At 37.6% G+C, this 24346-nt stretch overlaps 1 protein-coding gene across 2 annotated transcripts; it reads left to right on the forward strand.

The window, feature by feature from the left end:
* Nucleotides 1-18: 18 nt before the first annotated feature.
* SYAP1 (synapse associated protein 1) lies at nucleotides 19-17439 on the forward strand. Of its 2 annotated transcripts, XM_084291261.1 has the most exons (10): nucleotides 19-307; nucleotides 1953-1994; nucleotides 3098-3216; nucleotides 5497-5563; nucleotides 7119-7192; nucleotides 7529-7668; nucleotides 8318-8466; nucleotides 13707-13765; nucleotides 14726-14873; nucleotides 16299-17439. In XM_084291261.1, exons 1-10 carry the CDS (start codon nucleotides 88-90, stop codon nucleotides 16424-16426), a joined length of 1146 nt encoding a protein of 381 aa, XP_084147387.1. In that variant the 5' UTR covers nucleotides 19-87; the 3' UTR covers nucleotides 16427-17439. The 2 variants fall into 2 exon arrangements, with proteins under 2 accessions (XP_084147387.1, XP_084147388.1); XM_084291262.1 differs by lacking the exon at nucleotides 1953-1994.
* The last annotated feature ends 6907 nt before the right edge of the window (nucleotides 17440-24346 follow it).

A 24346-nucleotide genomic window follows, 5' to 3' on the forward strand; every position in this document is an offset into this window, starting at 1 on the left:
CACGGAAGGAGACCGAGGGGGGTCGGCCGTTGGATGGTGGGGTGCTGCCGTTAACTGTCGTTAACCGCCGTTCAGCGGCCGGCCGCCATGTTGCGGGGGCTGGGCAGCTGGCTGGGGCTGGAGCCGGCGGCTGAGGAGAAGCGGCTGCTGCCGGCTGAGGAGGGCGGCGGCCCCGCTGAGGAGGAGGAGGAGGAGGAGCAGCAGCAGAAGAAGGAGCGGGAGGAGGAGGAGGATGAAGATGAAGCCGCGCGGAGCCGGGAGCGGGCGGACTCGGAGGCGCTCCTCAGCCAGGCCAAGGGACTCGGCAGTGAGTGTCCGAGTGGCAAACCCCACACGCCGCCCCGCCACACCCGGTGCCCACACGCGGCCTGCTTAGCCGCTGGTCCTGCTGTTGCTGCAGGAGCGGTGGCGCATATGGGTTTTTGTCAACGTTTCTAGGAAAATAATGCCTTTTTGATGATTTTAGGGAGCTTATCCCTAGCGAGATAGCGCTGTAGGCGAGGATTCTGCGCTGCGGTTGTAGATTCTTAACTAAAATGCCTCCAAAACACAGCTCTACAGGCAAGGGGGTTCTCACTGGCGTCCTGATCTTCTGTGGCATTGGTCTGAGGAGTTGCTTTAATGTGCTCGTCTTGCGTTGCTGAAACGCAGCAAGTTACCCGTGTACTTTGGTCAGATGCTTGTCCGGTGGTGGTTGTAAATAAATCTTAATCTGCTGTCCTCTCTGATCGTTCAGGAGGGAAAAATACTTTGAATTTTAAGAAGAATAAGTATTGAGTGTTATGGATAAAAAAAGTCCATCCTATAATTTGCTCTGATAAAGAAACTTTGGTAAATAGATCCGTACATACATTCCCTGTGACACCAGAAAAGTCTGTCATGGAAAGGTCCTTTTGTAAGAACTTGGACGTCACTACTGTAACACGTGATAACCCTAGAAATATTTGCATAAGTAATGACCAAGGTAGTTGTAAGACTCCCTTAGCACTTAAAAAGTATTCTACTGCTAAAACTGAAGCCTTATATTTGTTCTTTTTTTTTTTTTTTGTGCTTATTATGTCGTTAGGCTAGGAGAAATTGTTATTCCAAATTAATAATAAAAATATTGTTAGGTATGTGTTCTTAATACAGGCATAGATTTGTAAGAGGAACCGAAACTTTCTCTTTCATTTGAAAGTCAAAGTGTTTTTCCACCACTAATTCCATTCCAAGGTTAAGTACCACCTCGTACAGGGGTTTTATAAGTGCCTTGGCATTGGAAGAATATCCATCCTTAATGGAAAGGAAAAAAAAAAATTACTCTTCAGACTGTTTTCAGGACTGGCCAAAAGCACTTTGCTCAACACTAACAAAAAGTTGCCAGGCAGCAATTGTTTCAGAGTCCTTTGCACTTAAAACAACTGCATTGCAAAGGAAGCTTCCCTGGATGCATCAAATAACCAATAAAAGCTTGTCAGGAGGAAACTATCCAGTAGGCGGCTGCTTCCTCTACTGTCCCAAGAGGGATACTGTACTTCTCTCTGCATGAAGGGTAGAAGATAGGTGTTTGTTTTACGAAGCGCATGATGGGATGTCAAGCCTGGTAACAGATAGCAAAGATAAAGGCGAGTAGTTGGAGGAATTTTGGTTGCCAGCAGTCTGTGCCTTACAGAAGGAAGTTGTGTATGAAAAAACTGGCTGGCTTAAGGGCTGGCTGGGCATCTCCGTTTTTCAGTATTAATTCGGTGGTATCATGAAGAGAGAATGTTTCATGTGCTTCAGAGAATGACAGTCAGCTTTCCAGAAAGTGACGTGAATGTTCCAAAGTAATTCATTCTACCGGTGGTGAGCAACCATGCATTAAAACAATATTTGTTTTCACATGGTAAGGTAATTTGTTACATTTCTAACTGATAAGAAACTTGAATTTTTGTGAAAACAAAGGTGTTTTTTCATTTGTTTCTTTTAAACAGAAGTGATGTTTGGTTTTGAAAGCCCCATGTATAAAAGTGCAGGTCAGTTCCAGGATAACTGAAAGATCCTTTTTGTCCCACGTGTTTTGTGTTCTTACTAATGCCTCAAATGTAACTTCAGTAGCTACTATGCAATTTAGGTCCATGATTACTTCTTCCCTCCTCCTAACCCTAGAATTATATTATTTACTATGGCACTTACTGGCATTGTAAATACCGTAGCAGTGATATTACGGTAATAATAGATCTGATTAAGCGTAATAAAGTGTTTGTGACATCGTGTAATTATCTGAGAAATAAACAGTGTCAATGTTGTTTTTAAGATCCTCTGTCAATAAACTAATCCTACTGAAGGTTGCTGGTAGACCTCTTGCTGCTTGCCTTTGTTCTGACTCTAATTGAAAGCTGACAATACCAGGTGGCTGCCTGTGCTACATCGTTCCTTCTCTGCCACCTTTCTTCCCTTCAGCACTGCCCATATAAAAAATGCTAGTTACAGTTTTTAAAGTAATTGTTGTTGCTGTTCTCCCACTGAACATATTTAGAAAAATAAACATTGTCACACTGTTTCTAATGGAGCTAGAAGAACACCACAGTGGGAAATAGAAAAGGGCAAGCAGCAAGAGCAAGCTTCAGTCTTAAGAATTGTGAAGGAATGTCAAGTGTTACTTACCAAGACTTTATCATGCATTTACTTGTCTCACTTCATCAGACTTTATTGTGCATGTTGATATTCTAAAACATATAATTGTTTTAATGCTGTTGCTAGAGTTACTTCATTGCTTAAGGTCTCAAATGCTGAAGTGAAATTATGAAAGCTGTTGTTTCAGAATATTGATTGGAAAGCAGTGTATCGAGAGCTATTGGGAGTGTTTGATTTGGTAATCAACATTCAAGTATAACAATTTGTTTTACAAAAAAAATTTGATCAAACATGGTTTGATCATTGTCGCTAGAGAACGTGTGAACTAGAATGGGATAAAAATAGGATTTTAGCAGTTCTTTGGAGGTCAGAGCTAGGTTAAATGATTTTGGAAGAAGACTTCAAGTAGGTATCCAAATTAATACCTAGAAATGTGATTTTAGTGTGAGAACTGGATGTAAAGATACCTTTTCTCAGTTCTTGTTCTTCTCATCTGTGAAAGGTTACCTCTTCAATTTCGCCACTGCTGCCACAAAAAAGATATCTGAATCCGTTGCTGAAACAGCACAGACCATAAAGAAGTCTGTAGAAGAAGGAAAAATCGACAGTATCATTGATAAGGTATTTTATTTCTCGATACTTGATCTGAAAGATTTGCTTGCATACTGTTGTGGTAATGTGTAGTAAATCCAGCATGGGGTAACACTTCTTTACGCTGGTTTTAGGAACTGCGTATTTCAATTACAGGTATCTCCTGTCATGATAAATGATGTGACTGAAATGTTCATTCAGGGGATAGGTGTGCAAAAAAAAAAAGTCAACTCTGCTTTACTAGGTGCTGCACCTGTGTTTACTTCCTTCAGGATGTAAATAAGAAAGAACAGCAGAAAACAATAAGTGATGAAATAGGGGAAAAGGCTGGAAGAATTAGAGACATTAGAGTTGGGAGATGTGTAGTTGTTTTTCTTTTTCCAGTTAAGTGGCAGGAGGAAAATGCTATAGCATGTTTCATAAATGTCTTTGTAGCAAGATTCAGAATGAGGTCAGCTGTGTGGATATTGTGTAGTAAGGGCCTAGAGCTATACAGGTATGTTTTCATAAGACCCAGTGAGCTAATGAAACACCTTGCTATGGTCCTGTTCTTTTCCCTCACCCTGCCATTCATCTCTTGCCCTCCCATTTCTTGGCTGTAGGCTCCAATTGCTTTAATTCTGCAGCAAGTGTTTTTGTAGAGCAAAGGTAGCTTGGAAGGGAACTGGCCAAAACTAAGCCAGTTGTAGTGGGACCGTGCATCCAGGAGTGCCAGGCACAGGAGATTCAGCCAGCCCCATCCTCCTGCTATTCTCAGACACCCCTTCCCAGAAACTAAAGAATTCCCCCTTTTTTTTTTTTTTTTTTTTTTTAATTAAATACAGTGAGATTCATTTTTTGTTGTAATAAATGTTTGTCTTTTTCCAAATTAATCATCAAAAGAAACTTCTAAATTTCTGTTATGATATAATTTTAATGATGCTGGGGAAAAAAAAGGAAAAATAGACTAAGAAGGTTCATTTATTACACACATGCTTCTTAGATCATTTATTACGCAAGCAGTAGCACTCAAAATATGCTGTAGGTACTTTGTGACAGTTTCTTATGCCTAAAGTTTCATTTTCTTTTCTCTGTACTTCAGGTAATGTAAAGTCTGTATTTTGACGTAAAAGCTTACATATGGGAGAAATAGGATTATAGCTTCTATAGCATTCTAAACCTTTTCTCTTAACTGTATAAATTATTTTATTCTGTAAATGATAAAATTCAGGTAACTTATACCTAGCAGCACCCACAATGATTGATCCATTTGATTACTGCTTAAAATTTGTATCTTAAAATGTCTTACAATAAGTTTAAGTATTCACTTCTAACTTCCAGCAACATTCCTTTTCTTTTTTGCCTGTGCTTTCAAGTACAGAACAACATTGGCATTGTTACATAGGTTATGGCATTCCTGTCTATGAAATTTGTTTTAAATGGCCTCAAGTTTGCACCAGGGGAAGTTTAGGTTGGTTATTAGGAAAAATATCATTACTGAAAAGGCTGTGAAGTATTGGAACAGGCTACCCAGGGAAGCAGTTGAATCACCATCCCTGCAGGTCTTCAAAAAATGTGTGTATGTAGAGCTTAGGGATGTGGGGCTTGCTTAGGGACATGGTGGGCTTGTCTGTGCTAGGTTAAAGGTTAGACCAGGTATCTTAGAGGTCTTTTCCAGCCAAAATGATTCTATGATTCTAAATCTAAAACTTTTGCTGTAAAATGCACAATGTGGTGTTTTACATCAAGTGTATAACTCTTCTGTGACCATTCCCTATTTTTCAGTGTTAATTTCTATATAGGATATTTCTAGGCGGAGAAATTATTTGATTTCAGCAAAGCACACCTTCTGAAAGTCATACTTAACAATTTTGTAAGTCTGATTTATTGCAATGGATATATTTCTTAGTTGAGTCTTGAATCTTTCTGTAAGACCAAGGGTATCTTTAAGTTCTTAGTCTTTCTGAAAACACGTTTAAATAAATCTAAACAGTCTGTCTGTCTGATATGTAAGGAGGTAAGGGTATGCATAGTATGCTGATGTTCAGATTAAGTCCATACACTAGGATTTTCTGTTGTGATCTTTGTCCCCTGAACTTAATAAAGTTATAAATATAATTTTTGAACGAGTTCATTTAGTTTAAAGGCAAAATTCAATTTTTGAGTAAAGTAGAATGTATGATTGCCACAAAGAGTCTTTAACTTACAGAAAGGGCCTGAGAAAAGAGATACGAAAATGTGTTACTGAAAAGCATTTGAAAGCATTTTCTGAACAGACATGAAACAAAGGAAGTGAATTTATTTATTGTGGTTCCCTAATTTTTATTTTAGACAATTATTGGAGACTTTCAGAAGGAACAAAAGAAGTTTGTCCAAGAACAGCAAACAAAAAAATCAGGTAACGTACACTATTTTGAATAATACATAATACTGCATAAACTATATTTTTCTGGGAGCTGGGTAATTGAGCTATGTCCAGGCCTAATCCATCAGATCTCTCTGTTTAATGAAACATTTATATGGCAGAACTTCAATATATTCAGTGGGATAGGAACATGATGTTAAGTGATGTAGTTGTTGCATTAACTACTAAGTTTAGATTTGGCTTTTTAATTAAATTAAACTTTTGAAATCAACTGAAAGATCAGTGTGCTAGCAAAGCTGCTGCCTTACAGTTGTTTTGAATTTTAAGCCTGTGTATTTATTGAAAACAGTCATGCTGATTACCTTTCTTCTGAGTTTTGGCAATGGCGTCACGTTTTCATAATGAAAAACACAGGTTAGGGGTTGCACTGTAATATTAATGAGTCACCGTAGGAGTAGTTGCTCTGCTTACATTAAAGGCATAATTGCTCTTTTGCTTTCCCATAACTCTTTTGCTCTGTAATTATCTGTGATCTAAATCCTATGAGTTATCCACCCATGCACTATTAAGACAAGTGGATCTATCTGAGACTTTAAAATAGGCGCTTTTTTCTACTTTACGCTTCATCGTTTGGGTTATATCTCACTTAATGTGTTACCTGGATATAATAATTTGTTACTGTTTGAATAATTAGTGGCTTTATGGGTAATCTTGTATCTGTGAGTAAACTTTGGAATCTGATGAAATATTCCTATAAGTTTCATAAAACTGGGTGGCTACATTGACAAGAAAGGGGAGACCGAGAGAGAGATGGCCTAATGGATTAGCATGACCTAAAGGATTAACATTCACATTAGCACATGAATCCATGTGGGTAAAAGTTTGCTTATATCAAGTGAATAGGCAAGTAGGCATAGATAGTTCAGTGCACAAGAGTTGTGTTAACTCATTCAGATGAATTATAGCATTTCCGCAAGCTGAATTTGCATCAGCAGTGAAGAGATTAATAGATTTTTATACATCTAGAATAGTTTATTTTCTGTGTAATTCTACAGAATTATTCTGGAAACGTTCTTGTAAATATGTAAATCAGGTTAGCTGCAGTATGTTTTTTCAATGTATAATTCATTGTAATTTGTTATAAATCTATAATTTTTTTCTCCATAGGTGAAGAATTGGTGTCCTCTGGTTATCAGAAAATTAATATGCTAATAAGTATTTTGAAATTTTAATTTAGGCAAAGTTTATATGTTTAAAGTAAATCTAGAAATTTCTATTTGCAGGCAGCTTACCCAGTTATACAGCTTTACTTCAGTAATTAAACAAAGAGGCAATAAACTCTGACACTGAAGAAACCTCCACAGTTTTTGTTTTATAATTACAGAAATTGGCAACTTTTTCAAGTTTTTATTTACCTCTGAAAAGCAAAGATCCAGGCCTAGAGTGATCTTATGGATGTCTTATGCCTCAGGCTTTTTTCAGGAAAAAGGAACAATGAACTAACTTGCTGATGCAAGTCTGCTTATTTTTGTGACTTTTGTTTTTTTAAAGTAGTACAAATGCAAATATTTTTTTCTTTCAATAACAGAAGCAGCAGTTCCTCCCTGGGTAGACAGCAATGAAGAAGAGACAATTCAACAACAAATACTGGCCTTATCAGCAGTAAGTATTTATCTGATTTTTATCTTGTTGGAAAGATGAAAACTGCTTTTGTTTTTCCAAAGCAAGTTTGTCTGACATTTGTTAAATTATTTATTTTCAAAATATTTTTTTTAAATGTGTGTCACAGTATTGATCTTGGGCGAAGTAAGCAGGATTTATTTCAGCATTAACTTGAGTCAAAGTAGATCAACAGTATGATTTTTCATTTTTATAAAAAAGCTTTACAGCTTTGTGCTATAATAGAATTATGTTAGAAGTGGGATTTGGTGGTGGGGTATGTGAAATGCAATAACCTTTTTCTGATATTAGTTAACAACTATCATATGTTCTTCAAAGGATAAACGAAACTTTCTAAGGGATCCTCCAGCAGGTGTTCAGTTTAATTTTGACTTTGATCAAATGTACCCTGTTGCGATGGTGATGTTACAAGAAGATCAGCTCCTCAATAGGATGAGGTTTGATCTCGTCCCTAAACAGTAAGTAACTTTTGCTGGTAACTTTAATGCAGTACTTTTAATGTATCTGTAAATATTCCTAACTTACTCCTTTTTTTTTCTGCTTCCTTCAATCTTTTCTGTACTTCCTCTTTACACATTTTATATCTACGAGTTTCAAATACATGGGATATTGCATGTGCATTGCAGTTCAGCAATTAAAGGAAAGAACAGAAGTCTTACAAATTCGGAACTACTAAGGATCCCTTGTTTTTAGTTTAGAAGTCTCTTTTTTTACGTCTAGTCTAGTAAATAGTTGAAAACATTTTTCCCAAACAAAGGTAAATGCAGCAACAAAGAACTTCATATCCAAGGGTGTAATTGATCTCCCAAAGAGATGATTACAGATAGTCATAGGCCCCTTGGAGAAATGACAAAAGAATACAAAACAGTAGTATTGCAAGCAAGGGAAACTGGTTTTGAACAGACAATGTAACTGTTGTGGAAGAGATCAAGAATTTTTATAATGATGGATTTTTTTTATTTGCTTATATCACAAATTTCTAAGTTTTTACAGGAGGCAACTCTGTTTATCCCTTTCCTCTGCATATTTGTTTTTTGTTCATTGCTAGATGGTGAAAGCAAACATATTTCCAAATGTAGTAATCAATATCTGTTTCTCTCTCTCTAGTGTAAAGGAGGAGGTATTCTGGAGAAATTATTTCTACAGAGTGTCCCTAATTAAACAGTCTGCACAGCTCACCGCACTTGCTGCTCAACAGCAAGCAGTAGAAAAAAAAGAGGAGAACAAAGGCAGAGAAGAGGATAGTCAACTGACAGGTGTGGAAGAAATTAGTTTTGGCACAGTTTATTAAGTTAAAGTCATGCCTACTGACTGTATACATCAGGTGACAGAATTCTTATCTTTGATTTTCTATGAAGTTAGGACTTTTCTCATCATACTCCTTTTGTTTGTTAGAAGGGGGGAGGGGGCTCCCAGTGCTTTTAACCAGTTTTGCAATTTCAGCCAACTTTGCCAGAAGACTGCAACTCTCAAGAGATGAAATCTTGTACTCTGCTCTCCACCACCAGTGGTTTCTGGTGTGCTATTTTGACCTGTTAGAAGTCCCAGGTACCTTTGGTTCACCTGACAGATAACAGGTCCTAGCCAACCCAGCATGCCCTTTGCTCTCAGTTGTCTCAGCACATGTTGTTTTGCTTAGGCCTCAGGTCAAACAGAAGTAAGTTAGTGATATTGGGGTAAAATTACTGTGGTGGCAGAGGCACATAGGAGATGGAAAGGCATGCAGTGTATTATACAAATGGAGGAAGATCATTACGTAAGGTTATCCAAGATTCAACCTTGAGATAAAAAAGCCTCCTTAACATATGTTTCTTCAGTTGTGCTGATCAGTTTGTGCAACATATTCTTACTGACCTTCTTCTGAGTCACTGAGCATCTTTACCTGTATGCAAACCAATTCTTCAAGCAGGAATATGTACAGCTTAAGAGTATGAAGAAGTTACTGGCTAAGATGCAAAAGATATCTAGTAGCTCATAAAATAATAGCCAAAGCTAGGTACATTCATCATCTCCAAGGAATTTTTACAGGTGGAATAGGCATTGGGGCAGGAGGATAAAGCCTTTGCTGTACCTTGGAACAGATTTGCATATCCCCAGATCAAAAATAAATGAATAAAAATCATCAAATCCACTGGTGCTGATGTTCTGATAACACTGCCAGCCTGACTGACAACCAGCTGATCAGTGTCAAGCTGAATTCTTTCCCCCCCCCCCCTTTCAGATATATCTTTGCATATTGATAATTTTCCTCTCTAGTCTTTACACTGCTAATGATCCCATCTTTGTAATGCTACTTCTAATGTCACCTTTCTTAACTTTTTACAGACTTTCTCACAGCTTTTTTTCTCAACTTGGTAACTTTCTACACAATCTGAGCCAAGGTTACTCACCTGGGCCTTGGTTCCTTGGATACAGGCAGCTGAATCTTGGGTTGCAGGGAAGGTTATTGGGGGATTACAGAGTTGGGCTGGCATGTTGCATAGAAGGTACTTTTGACAAAAGGATTGTAGTTTCCTCAAATTGTTTTTTTGTTTTTGTTGTGTATGTATGCATGCCTTGGTCACTTTGCCTCATTCTGTTTCTCGTAGGATTTTTTCAGGGTGTGTGTGTTAGCACAGGCAAAGACCCCATCTAGAACAAACAAAGCAGAGTGGTGCCAATGTAGTCCTTATTCCATGGTTGTATTCTCACAGCTGACTTTGACGCTGCTGAAGGTGCTGCATTTTGGTGTCACCTTCCCTGCCTCTGTGGTAACTGTTTCAGCAGATAGTCTCCTGCCCCTTTGTGCTGTGCTGTATGATTTTGTCTGTTACATCTGTCTGTCTATTTGACAGACTCCATCTGATCAATTGCATTCACATTCTCTTTTTAATCTTACCTGCATAAGTAGCTTCAATTCTGTACTTTTTTTTTTTTTTACTAGCAGTGATTACTAAAGTATACCCTCTGATTTTCACATCATGTAGTTCTGTATTCTGATGTAAATCTAGCATCTTGTCATAGGTGCCTTACATTGTGCTTGCCCAAAACCATGAACCTCGTTTTTCTTCCTTTTTTATACTTTTTCCATACTTAATTGCATTAATTGGAAATCAGACAAGATGTATAGTAATGCTGTTGATAACTATTATTATTTAGAATTTGATTTTTTCATAAAATATTTTTGTGTGTTCATGCATTTTTTTAACCATTATGCTTATCAAAATATGTGCCAAAAAGCCATTTCTTCAGGAAGCCATAAACTGGTCAGCAATTATAAAGGAAGGATAGATTGAGATGAGTGAAAAACGTCAACTCTCTATGAAAGAGAAAACAGCATCAGAGATGTTAATTCTTGACAAAATTCACATAATTAGATGTCTGGGTTAAAAAAAAAAAAAATCAAAGAAAAGGAAGACGGAAGGAAAACATAAAAGGAAAACAAAGTCACTTCTTTCACTTCTTACCAAATGTTAACTGAGAATCCCCCAAGATTTGGCTTTGTGGAAGCTGCAACTTTATTTTTTTTCCTTGTATAAAGGAACTGCTCTTCAGTGCCCTGCACTAACAGTTTTATCAAACTAGAAATTTTCTGTCATTAGCTTCTGGTGCAGGCTGTGCTTAAGCTTGTTTCCTAATTAACTGTTCATGTCATAGCACTCCTACAGTCTCACCACATTCAGCTCCCATTTTTGTCATACTGTTGCAAATTGTGTTTACTGTTACTCTGCATAGGTGCCATCCAACTCAGGAAATCGCTGGGTTTCTCACTGTTTCATAAACCTTTGCACCTAACTGCCATCTAAATGCATTTATATCATTTTGTTTCTTCTTGGATGTCTTTTTTTTTTTTTTTTTTTTTTTTGAGAGTTCGGGGGTTTGGCTTGTTTTTGTTGTTGGTAGTGGTAATTTTGTTCTTTTTTTTTTTTTTCTTTTGGATTCCCTTTTAGATTTCTTTTCCTTCAGATTTTGCATTACACCAACTGATAGGATTATACTGTAGACTGTTAAGAGTGGTGACTGTCTTCTCTGGTTTCTGTAGTGCCTTGCAGTACATCTTCATATTGAATCCTTTCATTTATTACTGCCTTTTAGTCCTTTTGATTGCATTTGGAAAGACTAGAAAACATTAGTTCTGCCAAAAGATTTTCTTCATTATCATTGATAAGCATATTCCTTGCAAAGCCTGTTTACTATTAGTAAGCTTCCCCTTACCACTGAGCTTTTTGATTTCTGTTTCTGCATATCACTGCTTCAGTAAACCAATTTCAGAAAAAAAAAGCTATCACTGTTGTGACTGATTGGCTAGTTTAATTAATGACAGAAAAACTTCTATTTAAGTGCTGAAGGTTTCCTTTACAACCATATTAAAAAAAAAATAAAAAAGTTCAGTATTCAAATCTGCCAACCCATGTCTGTTCTGGTGGAAGTGTCTCAACTCTACAGGAGAAACAGGGCAACTGAACTTACTGAACAACAAAACTGTCATCTTTGAGTCATCCAAGTGCTTAGAAATTGCTAGAGAAAGTTGCTGGATTATACACAAAGAGCTCTTCCAGTAAAACTTACTATTGTGACTGAAAACAAAACATGTTCATTTAGGGGAGAAAAAATATACAGCATCTTTTGGCCTGTGAAGGTTCTCATGATTCAGAAGACTGATATGCAGATAGGTTAACCTTCCTAGTGGCTATATTTTATGTAATGGCAAAGATACATTTACTAAACTATAGTAAATATGTTTTGTTTGATTTCAAGACTTCATAAGTGTAGGGAGCTCTGAATCATCTGTGTTGGTGTTGTTTTACATGACTTTTGAAGGTTGGATTCCCTAATTGGGGGGGGAGGGGGGGGGGAGGGTGTAGAACTAGAATTACTTGCCTGTTGGTAACTTTTCTTAATATTCAGAGTGTCTCATAAAGCCAGCATCTACAAAAAAGAATTAATTGCCTTCATTTTATCTCCATCTGTCTCCTCCTTACATGTTGTTTTTACAAAGTTTAACTAGCATGATTCATGCAAAGGAGAAAAAAAGGAAAAATGGAAAGCTTTTCATGTTCTGACCTGGAAACTATATGCACATAAGTTCTATAACAAAATGTTAGATTCTGCTCCTTCAGGCAGGGCTATTTACTTGGGAATTAAGTTACCACATGGGCAGAGAGCACATCAGCAGTGGAGGAGATGACGCCAGGCCAGTAGATGCAGAACAGTGCTGATGGTATGTTAGTCGCATTAGACTGGTGCATGGCCCAGCACAGCAGTGCTGTGCTGCTTCTGCATGAGAGAAGGAGGTGAAGCTTGAGGCACCTTTCCTGCCCAGTGCTTTGGGCACTCATCATTGAGCAGCAAAGTGTTAGTGCCGTGTTCCACAGCCTCCCACGGCTGAGAATAGCAGAGCCTCTTTGGACATGGCGTTGGGTACAAGAACAGATGCTGTGAAGATCTAGGGAGGGGAAGGAGAAAAGAGGATGTGACAGAGCAGTGGCCGTTTAGCAGATGAGCTGTATGAGCTGTGACAGCTACCAATTAGAGAATTATTTTAATTAGAGCTGATCTTAATTTTAGAAATTAAACCTGAAAAAATTCCCTCTTCAGAAATCACTGAGTAAGCAGGAAAGGTCCACCCGGCTACACTGCAATAAACACAGCTGCAAGCTCACAGCTGCTTTGCACGTTTAAACAAATAAACTGCTAAGCAAGCACTCCATCACTACTACAACCTGTCCAGCATGTTAATTGTTCCTGCAGCCATCTCTTATTATTAACCCTCTACCCCTCTAGTAATCTGAGGAAGAAAGCTGGGGTGTTCATTTATCTACCAAGAAAAAGATCTGTACTTCCTAGTAAACAACCATTGTCTTCCCAGTACCATGCTGCTACGTGGAGAATGTGCAGTGAGTTTTAGGAAATCTGCAGCAGCTCCTAGGGTTTGTTTTTCAGTGACTTCTGCCTGAGTGAAAGAAGGTGAGACTCTGGAGTGCTCTTGTGTGGGTTTAGGGGTATGCATGCAGATAAGTCTGCTGTATGTAAGAGCTGATACCCGTGTCAATAGTAGTACCCAAGCAGGGAAGGTTGATAAGTTCCATGGTAGGTGGTACCTCTATTTCCTGAGGAAGTCTACACCTTTGTACTTGAAAGATCTCGCAGCGTGTGATGCAATCTGAGTTTTTTATAGAAAACATTTTTCCCCATTTCCAGCTGTTCCTATTTATGTGGTTCTTTGGATTGCTTAATGGGGCAGAGGGGTTCCAGTGATTTAACTTTGGATTCATAATAAGTAAATGGCTTGCTGAATTTGCCGTAGTTAATTAAGATCAGAAATTTCCTTCTTTAGGTTTTGTGTTTGTTGCAAATGCCTTACCACCTATAGATGAATTCAACCGCTAACCACCAGGATTCATTAAAATTTAAAATACGATGTTTCCTTCTGTTTCTTTCTATATTTAATAGCTGTTTGATTAAATGAAATCTGTATGTATTTACATGTAATCTATGATTTTCTCTCTCTTGCTAGAAACAATACGGCCAAAAACACCACCTGTTACAATAAAGCCTCAGATAAAATCTCAAGAGGTAAAAACATATTTATCTGGCATTTATTACGTGAAACTGTTATTTCATAGTTAATTATGCATCCTTTTGAGTAAGTTGAAACTATTATAATATCTGACAGTCCAGTTCTAACTTGCTGCTGTTCTGCCGTAGTATTAATTTTCAGTAGAAGAAATAATAATTTATCTGAGGTATACTTTCATTAGTATCCTGTACATTATAATAATAAAGATTTTTTTACTCTTCGGAGAAGCATTTCAAAAATGTTCAGAGTAGAAGGTTTGCATTCTATTTAAACACAGTGGATACCTTCATAAAAATGTGTACTATGTTTTGTCCAACTCTTCAGCAGTGTCAAGCTTAAGTGCTGGAAATCTAAATTATGCATTGCCATAGCAACATTATTTTGTTGCAAGAGCAAGAAGAGCTTTGCTTGACACTGCAGAAAGTTTTACCTTAGACACTTAATGACCCTTGTTCATTTCTGGATTGTAAAATCAGTGCCAGAGAAAACTCTTGGCAGAAGCAGAACTGTGCATTCACTTGGCAATAATATGCAGTGGACTAAATTAAGCCAGAAACATTTCTAAAGAACAGACTCCTCTTAATCTTATTTGTGTGTAGAAAACTGTTACTGAATTAATGGTCAAACTTTAGTATACGTCTTAAGTACTTTTCTAAACTATTTATGGGTTTGGTATTGTTTCTGAATGCTACAAAAACAGTTTTAAAGTTTTTAAGAGAATGCAGAAAGGCGGCTAGGATGAAAAGCAGATCATTTTCAGAGTAAATGTCTACTGTTCTTAACTGTACAAAGAATTGTCAGGGTGATGCATTTGGTTTGCTGTCTTTTTTTTTTTTTTTTTTTTTTTTTCCTGGCTGTAACTAAAAGGCAGTCATTTGAATGAGAATAAGTTTATATTGGTGACATTCTATCCTCCCACTTTTGGGGTAAGCTTTTACAACACTATCTTATTACAGGATGAGGAAGAGATTTCCACAAGTCCAGGTGTATCAGAATTTGTGAGTGATGCCTTTGATGCCTGTAATCTGAATCAGGAAGACCTAAGAAAAGAAATGGAACAACTGGTGCTAGACAAAAAGAAAGAAGAGACTTCAGTAGTAGAAGGTAAAACTTCTGTGTCTTAAATCAACCTAACTTAGAATTACTGTATTTAAAAAGAAAATAATAGTAGTTCTTACCACCAGCCTGTCTTGTACAAAATGTTATCTGTGAAGAGTGTAAGTCCAAAGTAACTAACAATTCTTAGGTGGCTGTTTTATGAAAGTGACGGTGAAGTACTGTTTTGTCTACCATTCTCTTTCATAGGTCATTACGTGCATGTGTTTTTTTCTTTACTGTAGGTAGAGTACAGTATTTGGAAGTCAGGCTTCTTGTGATGCCAGCTAAAAAGTCAGTATTTGCACCAGAGTATGAGTTTGCCAGGTGCCTTTGCTGCAAAAGGTTTACATGTGTTTGGAATGGTTAACATTCAACAAATAGCTTTCACAATGATGAGAAGGAAAAAAAGCAGTCTTTTTTTTAAGAATAAAGTGGTTCAGAAGAACTAATACTGATGTAAAATAGCATAAAAATAATCTATAATGACATGGCTCTGGCCATACTCAATGAACTATTTACAGTGAAGACACTTTTATAAGTAGATAATCATAATATGTTTTACAGAAGTTATTTTTCATTGTGTTATGGATGTTGCTGAATCCTTGGTTTTTGAAATTGCTATTTTTTCCAATGTGTAGCCAAACTTGCATCTAAATTTGTTATGGAAGTGTTTCAATAAGGCATTAATGAGTAATTTGTTCGAAGAAATCTCAGCTGGCCTTACTGACTTGGACTGTGGAATTACCCACCTTCTAGGCTGAAGTACTAACCAACAAGTAACACATCAAACACCTACTTATTCCCCCATGCTCTTACATATCGTAGGCAAATTTAATTAAACAGAGCTTAAAAACACAGGAGTGCCTTCTGACTCATTCTTTTTTTTTGCCCTGAAGTATGAAATATGATTACCTTCAACTGGGATTAAATGGGCTTGTCTAGTTACAAATATCAGTGAGGAGAATAATTGCTTCACTTCAAAATTATCCACAGTATTTGATCCTGTCTTTTTCTTAATAGTATATTCAACAAACTTTGTAACTTCATTCATTTTCTAAATATCACAGCTTCCCTCCACATCCCCCCAAGACTTAAAAGCATGCAGGGAGATTCCATTGATAGTAAACTGAAAGTCTGTAGGAAACAAGTTAGCAAATGGATGCTTTTTACAGCTAAGCTATGTATTTGCTTTTTATCTTTCTTTAGTATAGTGTGCACACAAGAATACAGATGAGTACATTAATTAATTCCTATCTGTGGTCAGTCAGAAGATGAATATTTGATCTTGTGGTTTCTTTAGTTTTTAAAGAAGGCTGTCCATAAAATTCAAGGGACATAAGTGAGACTCAGTGCAAATTCATCTCATTTTGTATAAATAAGTAACGTTTTATGTCATCAAGTTTATTCTCACAAATAATTTCTCTCTAACAGAAGAGACTGCTGACTGGGAAAAGGAATTGCAACAAGAGCTTCAAGAGTATGAGGTGGTGACAGAATCAGAAAAACGTGATGAAAACTGGGATAAGGAAATAGAAGAAATGCTGCAAGAAGAAAGTTAAGCATTTTTCACAAAATCACTATAACCCTAAACTTTTTCTGAAAACTGACATGGATTTCTGCTTTCATGTTTTATTTCCTAAAGATCTTCAAAAGACGTAAAAGAATCTAAAAATTGTTATAATTCCATATTGGGATACAACCAGTATTTCTGTTCTTTATATGAGCAATTTCTGAACTTCTTCATTCTTTTAAAGAAAAAAGACAGACACTGCAGGTTATATCTAATAATTGAAAATGATAACGTTAGTCCATGAAGCAACAGTTTAGTTTGAGGCATTCTTAGCTGGTGAAGAAGCTCTGCAAGGAGATTTCTAAATCTAAGAATCTTAAGATTGTCTACAGCCTTCAGTTTGGGATGTAAAAATGGATGTTGTAACTTAGTCCCTGAAAACAACGCTTGTATCGTGCTTGCACTCTGATCCCTGTATAATCTGTAAATGTGTATTATTTTAAGGTACTTGTAGTTAGTAGCTTTCATGTGTATTTAACTTCCTTAACATATATAGCCAAAGAATGTATAGAATACCCTATCAAATAACTTATAATGTTTAAAACATTCATTCAGACTCCAAAAGAAGTACTGGTTTATTATTGATCAGATATGATTAACTGGCAAATACTTAAACAAGAACAGAGTTTGTACCTTCTTGAGTTAACCTGTTGTTTTTATTAAGTCATCATATTAAGATACTGCTTTTTCTCATAGAGGAAAACAGTTTAATGCGTTCTTTATTTGGATAAATGCTGTGTTTCCATTTAATTTTGCTGAGTGAGAAGAAATTAAATGTTTCTTTTTAAGTGCTGAAACATTTATGTAGAACTTTGGCTGGTTTGGATATCTTTATTAAATACTGTAGATATGTATAAAATTGGCTCATTTATTTGGAGGGAGGGCATGGTAAGGGACAAAAGTTTCAGACTTAATGCAGTTTTCAAAACTATACTTTGTCACAGTGTCTAAGATGTGGAATTTAAATAAAAAATTTTCTTTAAAGGATTTTTTTTATCCTCATTAGGTGTATGGGTTTTTCCTGTAGTTTTATCGTTAAGTCAGTTTCTTTATGTATATAAATGAAAACTTAATGTTCTGTCATCAATTTTACAAACCATGACAAAGCATTCACAAAGTCCTACGTATGAAGGCAAATGGGTAAAATGAAGTAGGAACCATTAAGTACAATTGAATTATAGCCATGTTATGTGCAGAAAGCTCTGTCTTAATGACATAATTCTGCAGAAAACTTTTGGAAAGAGACTGAAAAGATTATAGCTGTAATTATTCACTCGATGTTCATTCTATGGGAATCAAAACGAGCTAAATAGTTTTAACTGCTATTTACTGTAAGAAAATACTATTTACAATTGTTTCGGTTAGCAGCTTGTACAGGAAGCTCTTCTGTATTTCTCATGAAAAATTATCTCAAACATGTATATATTCAGCTTCCAAAATTAGTTTTGCTATTGCTATGCATTTTCTCAACTACAAATCATCTGAAGCACAATTTATTTTGATAGTGTTTTTCACCTTTAAGGCCCACTTTCCTGCCTAGTTAACAGATGGAAAATAATCATGGAGTAAGTAAGGGGTGCTTTAGGAGCTGTTTACATCTGGAATTAAAGGCCACAAATGTTAAATCCATCATCCTCACTAAAATTAGACTATTCAAAGCTTAATGCTTACTCTTACATTTTGACAAATAAAATTGCTCACAGATTTAAGCTGGAGGCATGAGGATGTCTGCTACACATTTTGACGTGACACCTGATATGACTTAGAAAAGCCAGGTTGTTCTGTTCTGATACTGGCAAGTTTTCCCTGGATGACTCAGAGCTCAGTATCTTCCTTCAAAGGTGTGAGCTTCTTGAAAACCAGCCTGATCATTACTGATGTTTTCAAATTCATGACTTGTTTATTTGCATGGAGTTTATACATCAAGCGTCGTCTTTCTTGTCATGTAAGCATAGCCTTTATAATTGTTATAGGTACAAAATTCAATATTTCATAAAAGATTATTGCTACATACAGTGCTTTAGCTTAACAAGTCGCATGAAAAGCAAGTTTAAAAAAAAAAAACACTAGCTCTGCATTTGAAAAGGCAATAATGTAGCAAGGCTTAACTTTGCTGAGCTCTGATATTTAAAGTCTTATCAAAAATCATCTTAATATTTTCAAATCTCTGTATCTGGTTTTAACCTGGAAAGCTGAAATAAGATTTTGGTAACCCCATACAGTCTTCAGGACTGTTCCATACCTTTTATTTAGTTCAGTGTTACAATTGTCTATCAGTTTTAATTGCATGTGACAAGAAGGTGAACACAGATAGACCTCTTCATTTTCATAGTGTATTTTGTAGGCCTTTGTAGCCCAAATGTGTCATAACATATTTAATAAGCAAATATGCTGCTTTTTTTTAACAACAACATTCCAAGCACTGGAAGTGAATAGATGCTAAAATGCACTTATATATATTATATATATAAAATACTAAATTGTAGTGACAATGTAATGGAAAATGTAGAGGTTTAAAACATTAAGGAAAAGCAAAAAAAAAAAAAATCTATATTAACAAGTTTTGTTTAGAAGAAACTAAAAGGCTGTAAATGTTTGAAATAAAAAGTGTAATGAAATGTATGACTTTACTCGGATATTTGTAGTTGTTCTTTTAAAGCTTCAGTTAGCTTTAATTTTTTTATTATTTCATGAATTGTGTCAGTAAACTAAGCTTCTTAATTTGCGACTTCATTTGGAACACAAAACTAGTTTTTTTCTTTGCTGTTTATCTTCCTCTTTGTTTGGTGGAGCTATGTATGTAGTACAGAACAGTTGGTCAGTTTTAACCCTGCACATTTAAAGAATAGCACTAAGTGCAGGGTTGTTCTTTAATCACCCCTTTCATGTGACTGTGAGATGCATCCTTGAACTGTTGGGTACTCAAATATTATTGACTTTTACTTTGCAATAGCTATTACATAAAGGAGGATGAAGTGCATATGGTTACTCATCAGTGCGCAGAGAAGCAATAGCAGCTACACTAGGCTCTGGGTCTAGAGTCTAGTTGTAGAATTATACCTGGAGTTCGACCCTGATAATGGTCTGGGTTTCAATTCAGCAAAAGTTTAGAAGACAGATGTGTTATAGAATCACTAACATTGGAAAAGCCCTCCAAGATCACCCGGTCCAACCATCCCCCTGCCACCAGTGTCACCCACTGAACCATGTCCCTAAGCACCACGTCCAACCTTTCCTTGAACGCCCCCAGGGACGGTGATGCCGCCACCACCCCCCTGGGCAACCCGTCCCAGTGCCTGACTGCTCCTTCTGCGAAGAAATGTCTCCTCATTTTCAACCTGAGCATCCCCTGGCACAGCTTGAGGCCATTCCCTCTAGTTCTGTCACTAGTTACCTGTGAGAAGTGGCTGACCCCCAGCTCCCCAGACCTTGCTTCTCCACTCTGCCCCAAGCCTGTAGCACTGCATGGGGTCATTGTGGCCAAAGCACAGGACACAGCACTTAGCCATGTTGAACCTCATCCCATTGGCCTCTGCCCATTGAGACGTCCAGTTCAGGTCCCTCTGCAGGGCCTTTCTACCCTCTGACAGATCCACACTTCCCCCAACATGGTGTTGTCTGCAAACTTACCGAGGGTGCACTCAATTCCCTTGTCCAAGTCATCAGTAAAGATATTAAAGAGGATGGGCCCCATCATCAGTCCCTGGGGAACACCACTGATGACCCATCACCATCAGTTTTTCACTCTGTTCACCACCTCCTTCTGGGCCTGGCCATCCAGCCAGTTTTTAACCTGGCAAAGCATGTACCTGTCCAAGCCATGGGCTGCCAGCTTCTCCAGCAGAATACTGCAGGAGACCGTGTCAAAGGCCTTGCTGAAGTCTAGGTAGGCTACATCAATTGCCTTTCCCTCATCTACCAGGCAGGTCATCTGGTCATAGAAGGAGATGAGGTTGGTCAGGCAGGATTTGCCCTTCATGAACCCATGCTGACTGGGCTTGATTCCCTGTTTGTCCCATGCTGTGTGATTGCATTCAAGATGACCTGTTCCATCACCTTTCCTGGTACCGAGGTCAGGCTGACAGGCCTGTAGATACCCAGGTCCTCCTTACAACCCTTCTTACAGATGGGCGTCACCTCCAGTCATCTGGGACCTCTCTGGATGACCATGACTGCTCTCTCAGCACCATCAGGTGGATCCCATCTGGCCTCGTGGGCTTGTGACAGTCCCGGTGGAGCAGCAGGTTTCTGTTTCCACCTGAACCTTGGGGCATTTATTCTGCTCCCTGTCCCAGACTTCCAGGTCGGGAGGCTGAGTACCCCGAGGATAAGTGGTCTGACTAGTGCCAGATGCAAAGACAGATGCGAAGAAGGCATTAATAACTTCAGCCTTTTCCTTATCCTCAGCAATCATGTTCCCCACCGCATCCAGTAAAGGATGGATATTCTCCTTGGTCCTCCTCTTACTGTTAATATATTTGTAAAAACATTTTTGTTGTCTCTTTACCACAGCAACCAGGTTGAGCTCATACTGGACTTCGGCCTTTCTGACTTTTTCCCTGCATATGCTGGCAACTTCCTTGTACTCTCCCCGAGTTGCCTGTCCCTTCTTTCACCAGACAAAAGCTCTCTTTTTCTTCTGGAGACTCAGCAAAAGTTCCCTGTTCAACCATATCAGTCTTTTTCCCCACCGGCTCATCTTATGGCACACAGGGACACCCTGCTTCTGCGTCTTTAAGACTTCTGTCTTGAGGAATGTCCAGTCTTGTATGGCCTGAAACTGTGTGTCTCAGTAAATGTTGACTAATATCTCTGTAACAATAATTGTTCTGTAGCATAGAATCAAATGATGTTAGCCACTAGTACATTTTTGTTCTGAGCTACTCCTTTCCAATCCTATTTTTTTTTCCTTTGTTTTAAATATTGGGATATTTTCAGATCACTGTTGTTGATTTTTATTTTATTTTTTAACAACATGGCAAATGAATTTCCTGCTGCATATTCTTTGTGTTATATTGAAGTTCATTACTTCAATATAGAAAATGGCAACTCCTGTAAAACATTGTAAGACTCGCCTGTGTTCATTTTCTTCTCAGTTTATTCATTTAGTGCTTGGTCTTCATATATATAAATATATATATATGTAAATGCAAAGACAAATCTACTAGTGTGTCTAAATATACTCCGAAACTCATAATGTACTTTTCAGCTGTTACTTCTAACTAAATACCACTGCAAGAGGAGGAGCAACTAAAATAATTGTCATTAGTTTGTCACTCTGTCATTTTTAACGAGACAGCACCCTGCAAAAATTCGCTTGAAGAATGAATCACTTGCTTCATTTCATAAAAGCATGGTTTTCATTATGGGACAGATTGTGAACGTTTTCATGTGCTAATTCAGGGATTCATGAGGCTATGACAAACCTTTCCAGATATACTTAGGAAGTGTACTTAATCCGAAACTACATGGGCAGGAAGGTTGCTTTTTTTCCATGCAAGAGGTCCTGGCAAAGTAGGGAAAGCCAAAAGAAAAACATAATTAGTTAAGGGTTTTATATATAAAATTAAAGGAGTAAAGATCCGATGCCTGCTTTGATATATGATGCTATAAAAAAATAATGTTGTGGGGGGGTTCTTTAAATTGTATGCATGCACCAAACCCTAATTCTACAAGTACTTTTATTTATTTGTTCTCTTAAGCAATGGTTTCCATGCTCAAATGAGGAGGTTTTAGAGCCAGATAAAGCTACTGTTTCTCTCTATCTTCTCCTTCCTGAGGAGAAATGACCCAATGTAACAGTCAAATAATGACCAGAGAATAGATTGATTACATCTAGCTTCTTTTCCCACCTAGTTCAGAAAAGTTAATGCTGGCCAGCCAGGTGCTCTTTCGTCTGACTTCGATGCCTGCAATTTAAACATCAAACAGTTTAGCTTCTGCTGTATCATCACCAGCTTGCATCCTGTACCATGTATAACAGGACTTTCAAGCCCATCATGTGCTGGGCGGATGAAAAGTGCTACTGTAAGAGCATTGCCGGGGTGGAGAGAAGCCTCTGCATACATTTAGGGTGGATGTGGAAACAATAATCTCTCTCGCTTGGACGTGGCCTCAAAGAAGTAGTGGGAATGTGAATGAAAGACCTGGAACCATTGCCTAAGCAGGCAAAAATACTGGAGCATAGGATCTTTAAGGAGGAGGAAAAACACCTGCATCAAAACAGGCACACTTCTGGTCTTTCTGGCTTTGTCTGCATTAAGTCCACTGAGCAGTGCCTGAGCTCATGCTGACACCGAATGCCTGTAGAGGTAACCTTCTAGAAAGACCCCTAAAAATGCTTGCCCTGAGCCAACTGGCTTTCTCTCCATTCGTTCCTGGTCACTGAGTGGAGCCCAGTGGAGCTCACCCACCTTCAGAGACCAAGCACCTGGGCTATGATGGGGCATGGTCCGCATCCTGTTGGTCTTGGTGCTGGGGGACAATTGCAACCAGGTTTAACCCACCACTGCAAGCATAGGCTCTGCCTTGGGTATCCTGATTTCGGTACTGGCTGCTGTAAAAGATTACATGAGTGTTGATTAGGTTATGAGTGTTGAGAAGGGTTAATCAGATCCTCAGACTGATCAGAGTGATCAGAAGATTTGCCCTTAGACACCCATGAATGACATCTCTATTCTCTTTCAAAAAACATTTGCGATAACCCGTAGCTGTCTATAATTCCTGTCAATACAAATGTCCAGTTCCTTTATCAGTCTTGTCCCTGACTTCATTGGTATTATGAGGAAATTAATTTATTAATGTACGTGGGGGGATTATCTTCTTACCGGCTTTAAACATACCACTTTGTAATTTAACTGAACTCTGCGCTACAAAGAAAAATAAAAGAACCTTTTTGTGTTTGTTTGTTTGTTTGTTTGTTTTTCCTTTTCATAGTGTCCTGCTTATTGGTTTCCTGAGACAACCAAACAATTTCAAACTTTCCACTCGTCACACAGGAGCATTTCTATGCCCCCAGAAGTTGTTTTTGCCAGCTTTCCTTAGAGCTCATTGACCTTCAGCATCTTTGTTCAGGGACGGAGGTGTGACATACACAACAAGCATGTAGGTGAATGCACCACCCAGCTGACACATGTGGGTTTTATTTTTCTGTATTACTCCTCATCCCATTCCTCGTGCATCCTGACATCTTGTTTTTTATTTAGTATTTTAATTACAGTTGTATGTTAAGCCAGTATGTGTTTACTGTATTGTCCACATGAGGTTCCAGGTCAATTCCCCTAATTGCCATCATTTAATTTTAGGATTCTGTGAAGTATAGGAGTGGTGATTTGGTTGTTTGTTTTTTTTTCCTTCTGGTTCCCTCCTCTGTTTTCATTTTCGATTGGTCATTTTGTGCAAAGTAACGCTGGAAGAATTTTGTTTTCTACCTAGTACCCGGGAGAAAGTATTCAGAAAAAAAAAAAAATCCTGTAGTCCATAGTTTCTTGAAAAATTTTATAAAAGCAATCATGACATTTTCACTTACAATAAAAGCAATCTTGACAAAAAGGACACAATGAAATTTGGTGCTGCATTTCAATAATTGTCTCCGATTTACATGTTGTAAATACTGTAAAAAAAAAAAAATACTACCTTTATTTCACAGTTTCTCAATTGTCATTGGTAAGATTTTTATGCATCTAGTTCTAGTTATCATCATAGTATTCTTGCTGACATTTCTAAACAAATATTGTAACAACTCATTTTTCACCAAGTTGCCAGGAGTCCCCAACACAACGAAGGTAATGAAGTAGTTGAGAGGTGTCAGACTGCCTTCATGAAGCCAGACTACCCATAGGTACGGTAACAACCACATAACTTTGTTGTAGTTAATAATATTATATTTTAAAAATATATATTGAAAGTT

This window comes from Netta rufina (assembly GCF_964035555.1).
Source record: "Netta rufina genome assembly, chromosome: 1".
NCBI classification, from domain to species: Eukaryota; Metazoa; Chordata; class Aves; order Anseriformes; family Anatidae; genus Netta; species Netta rufina.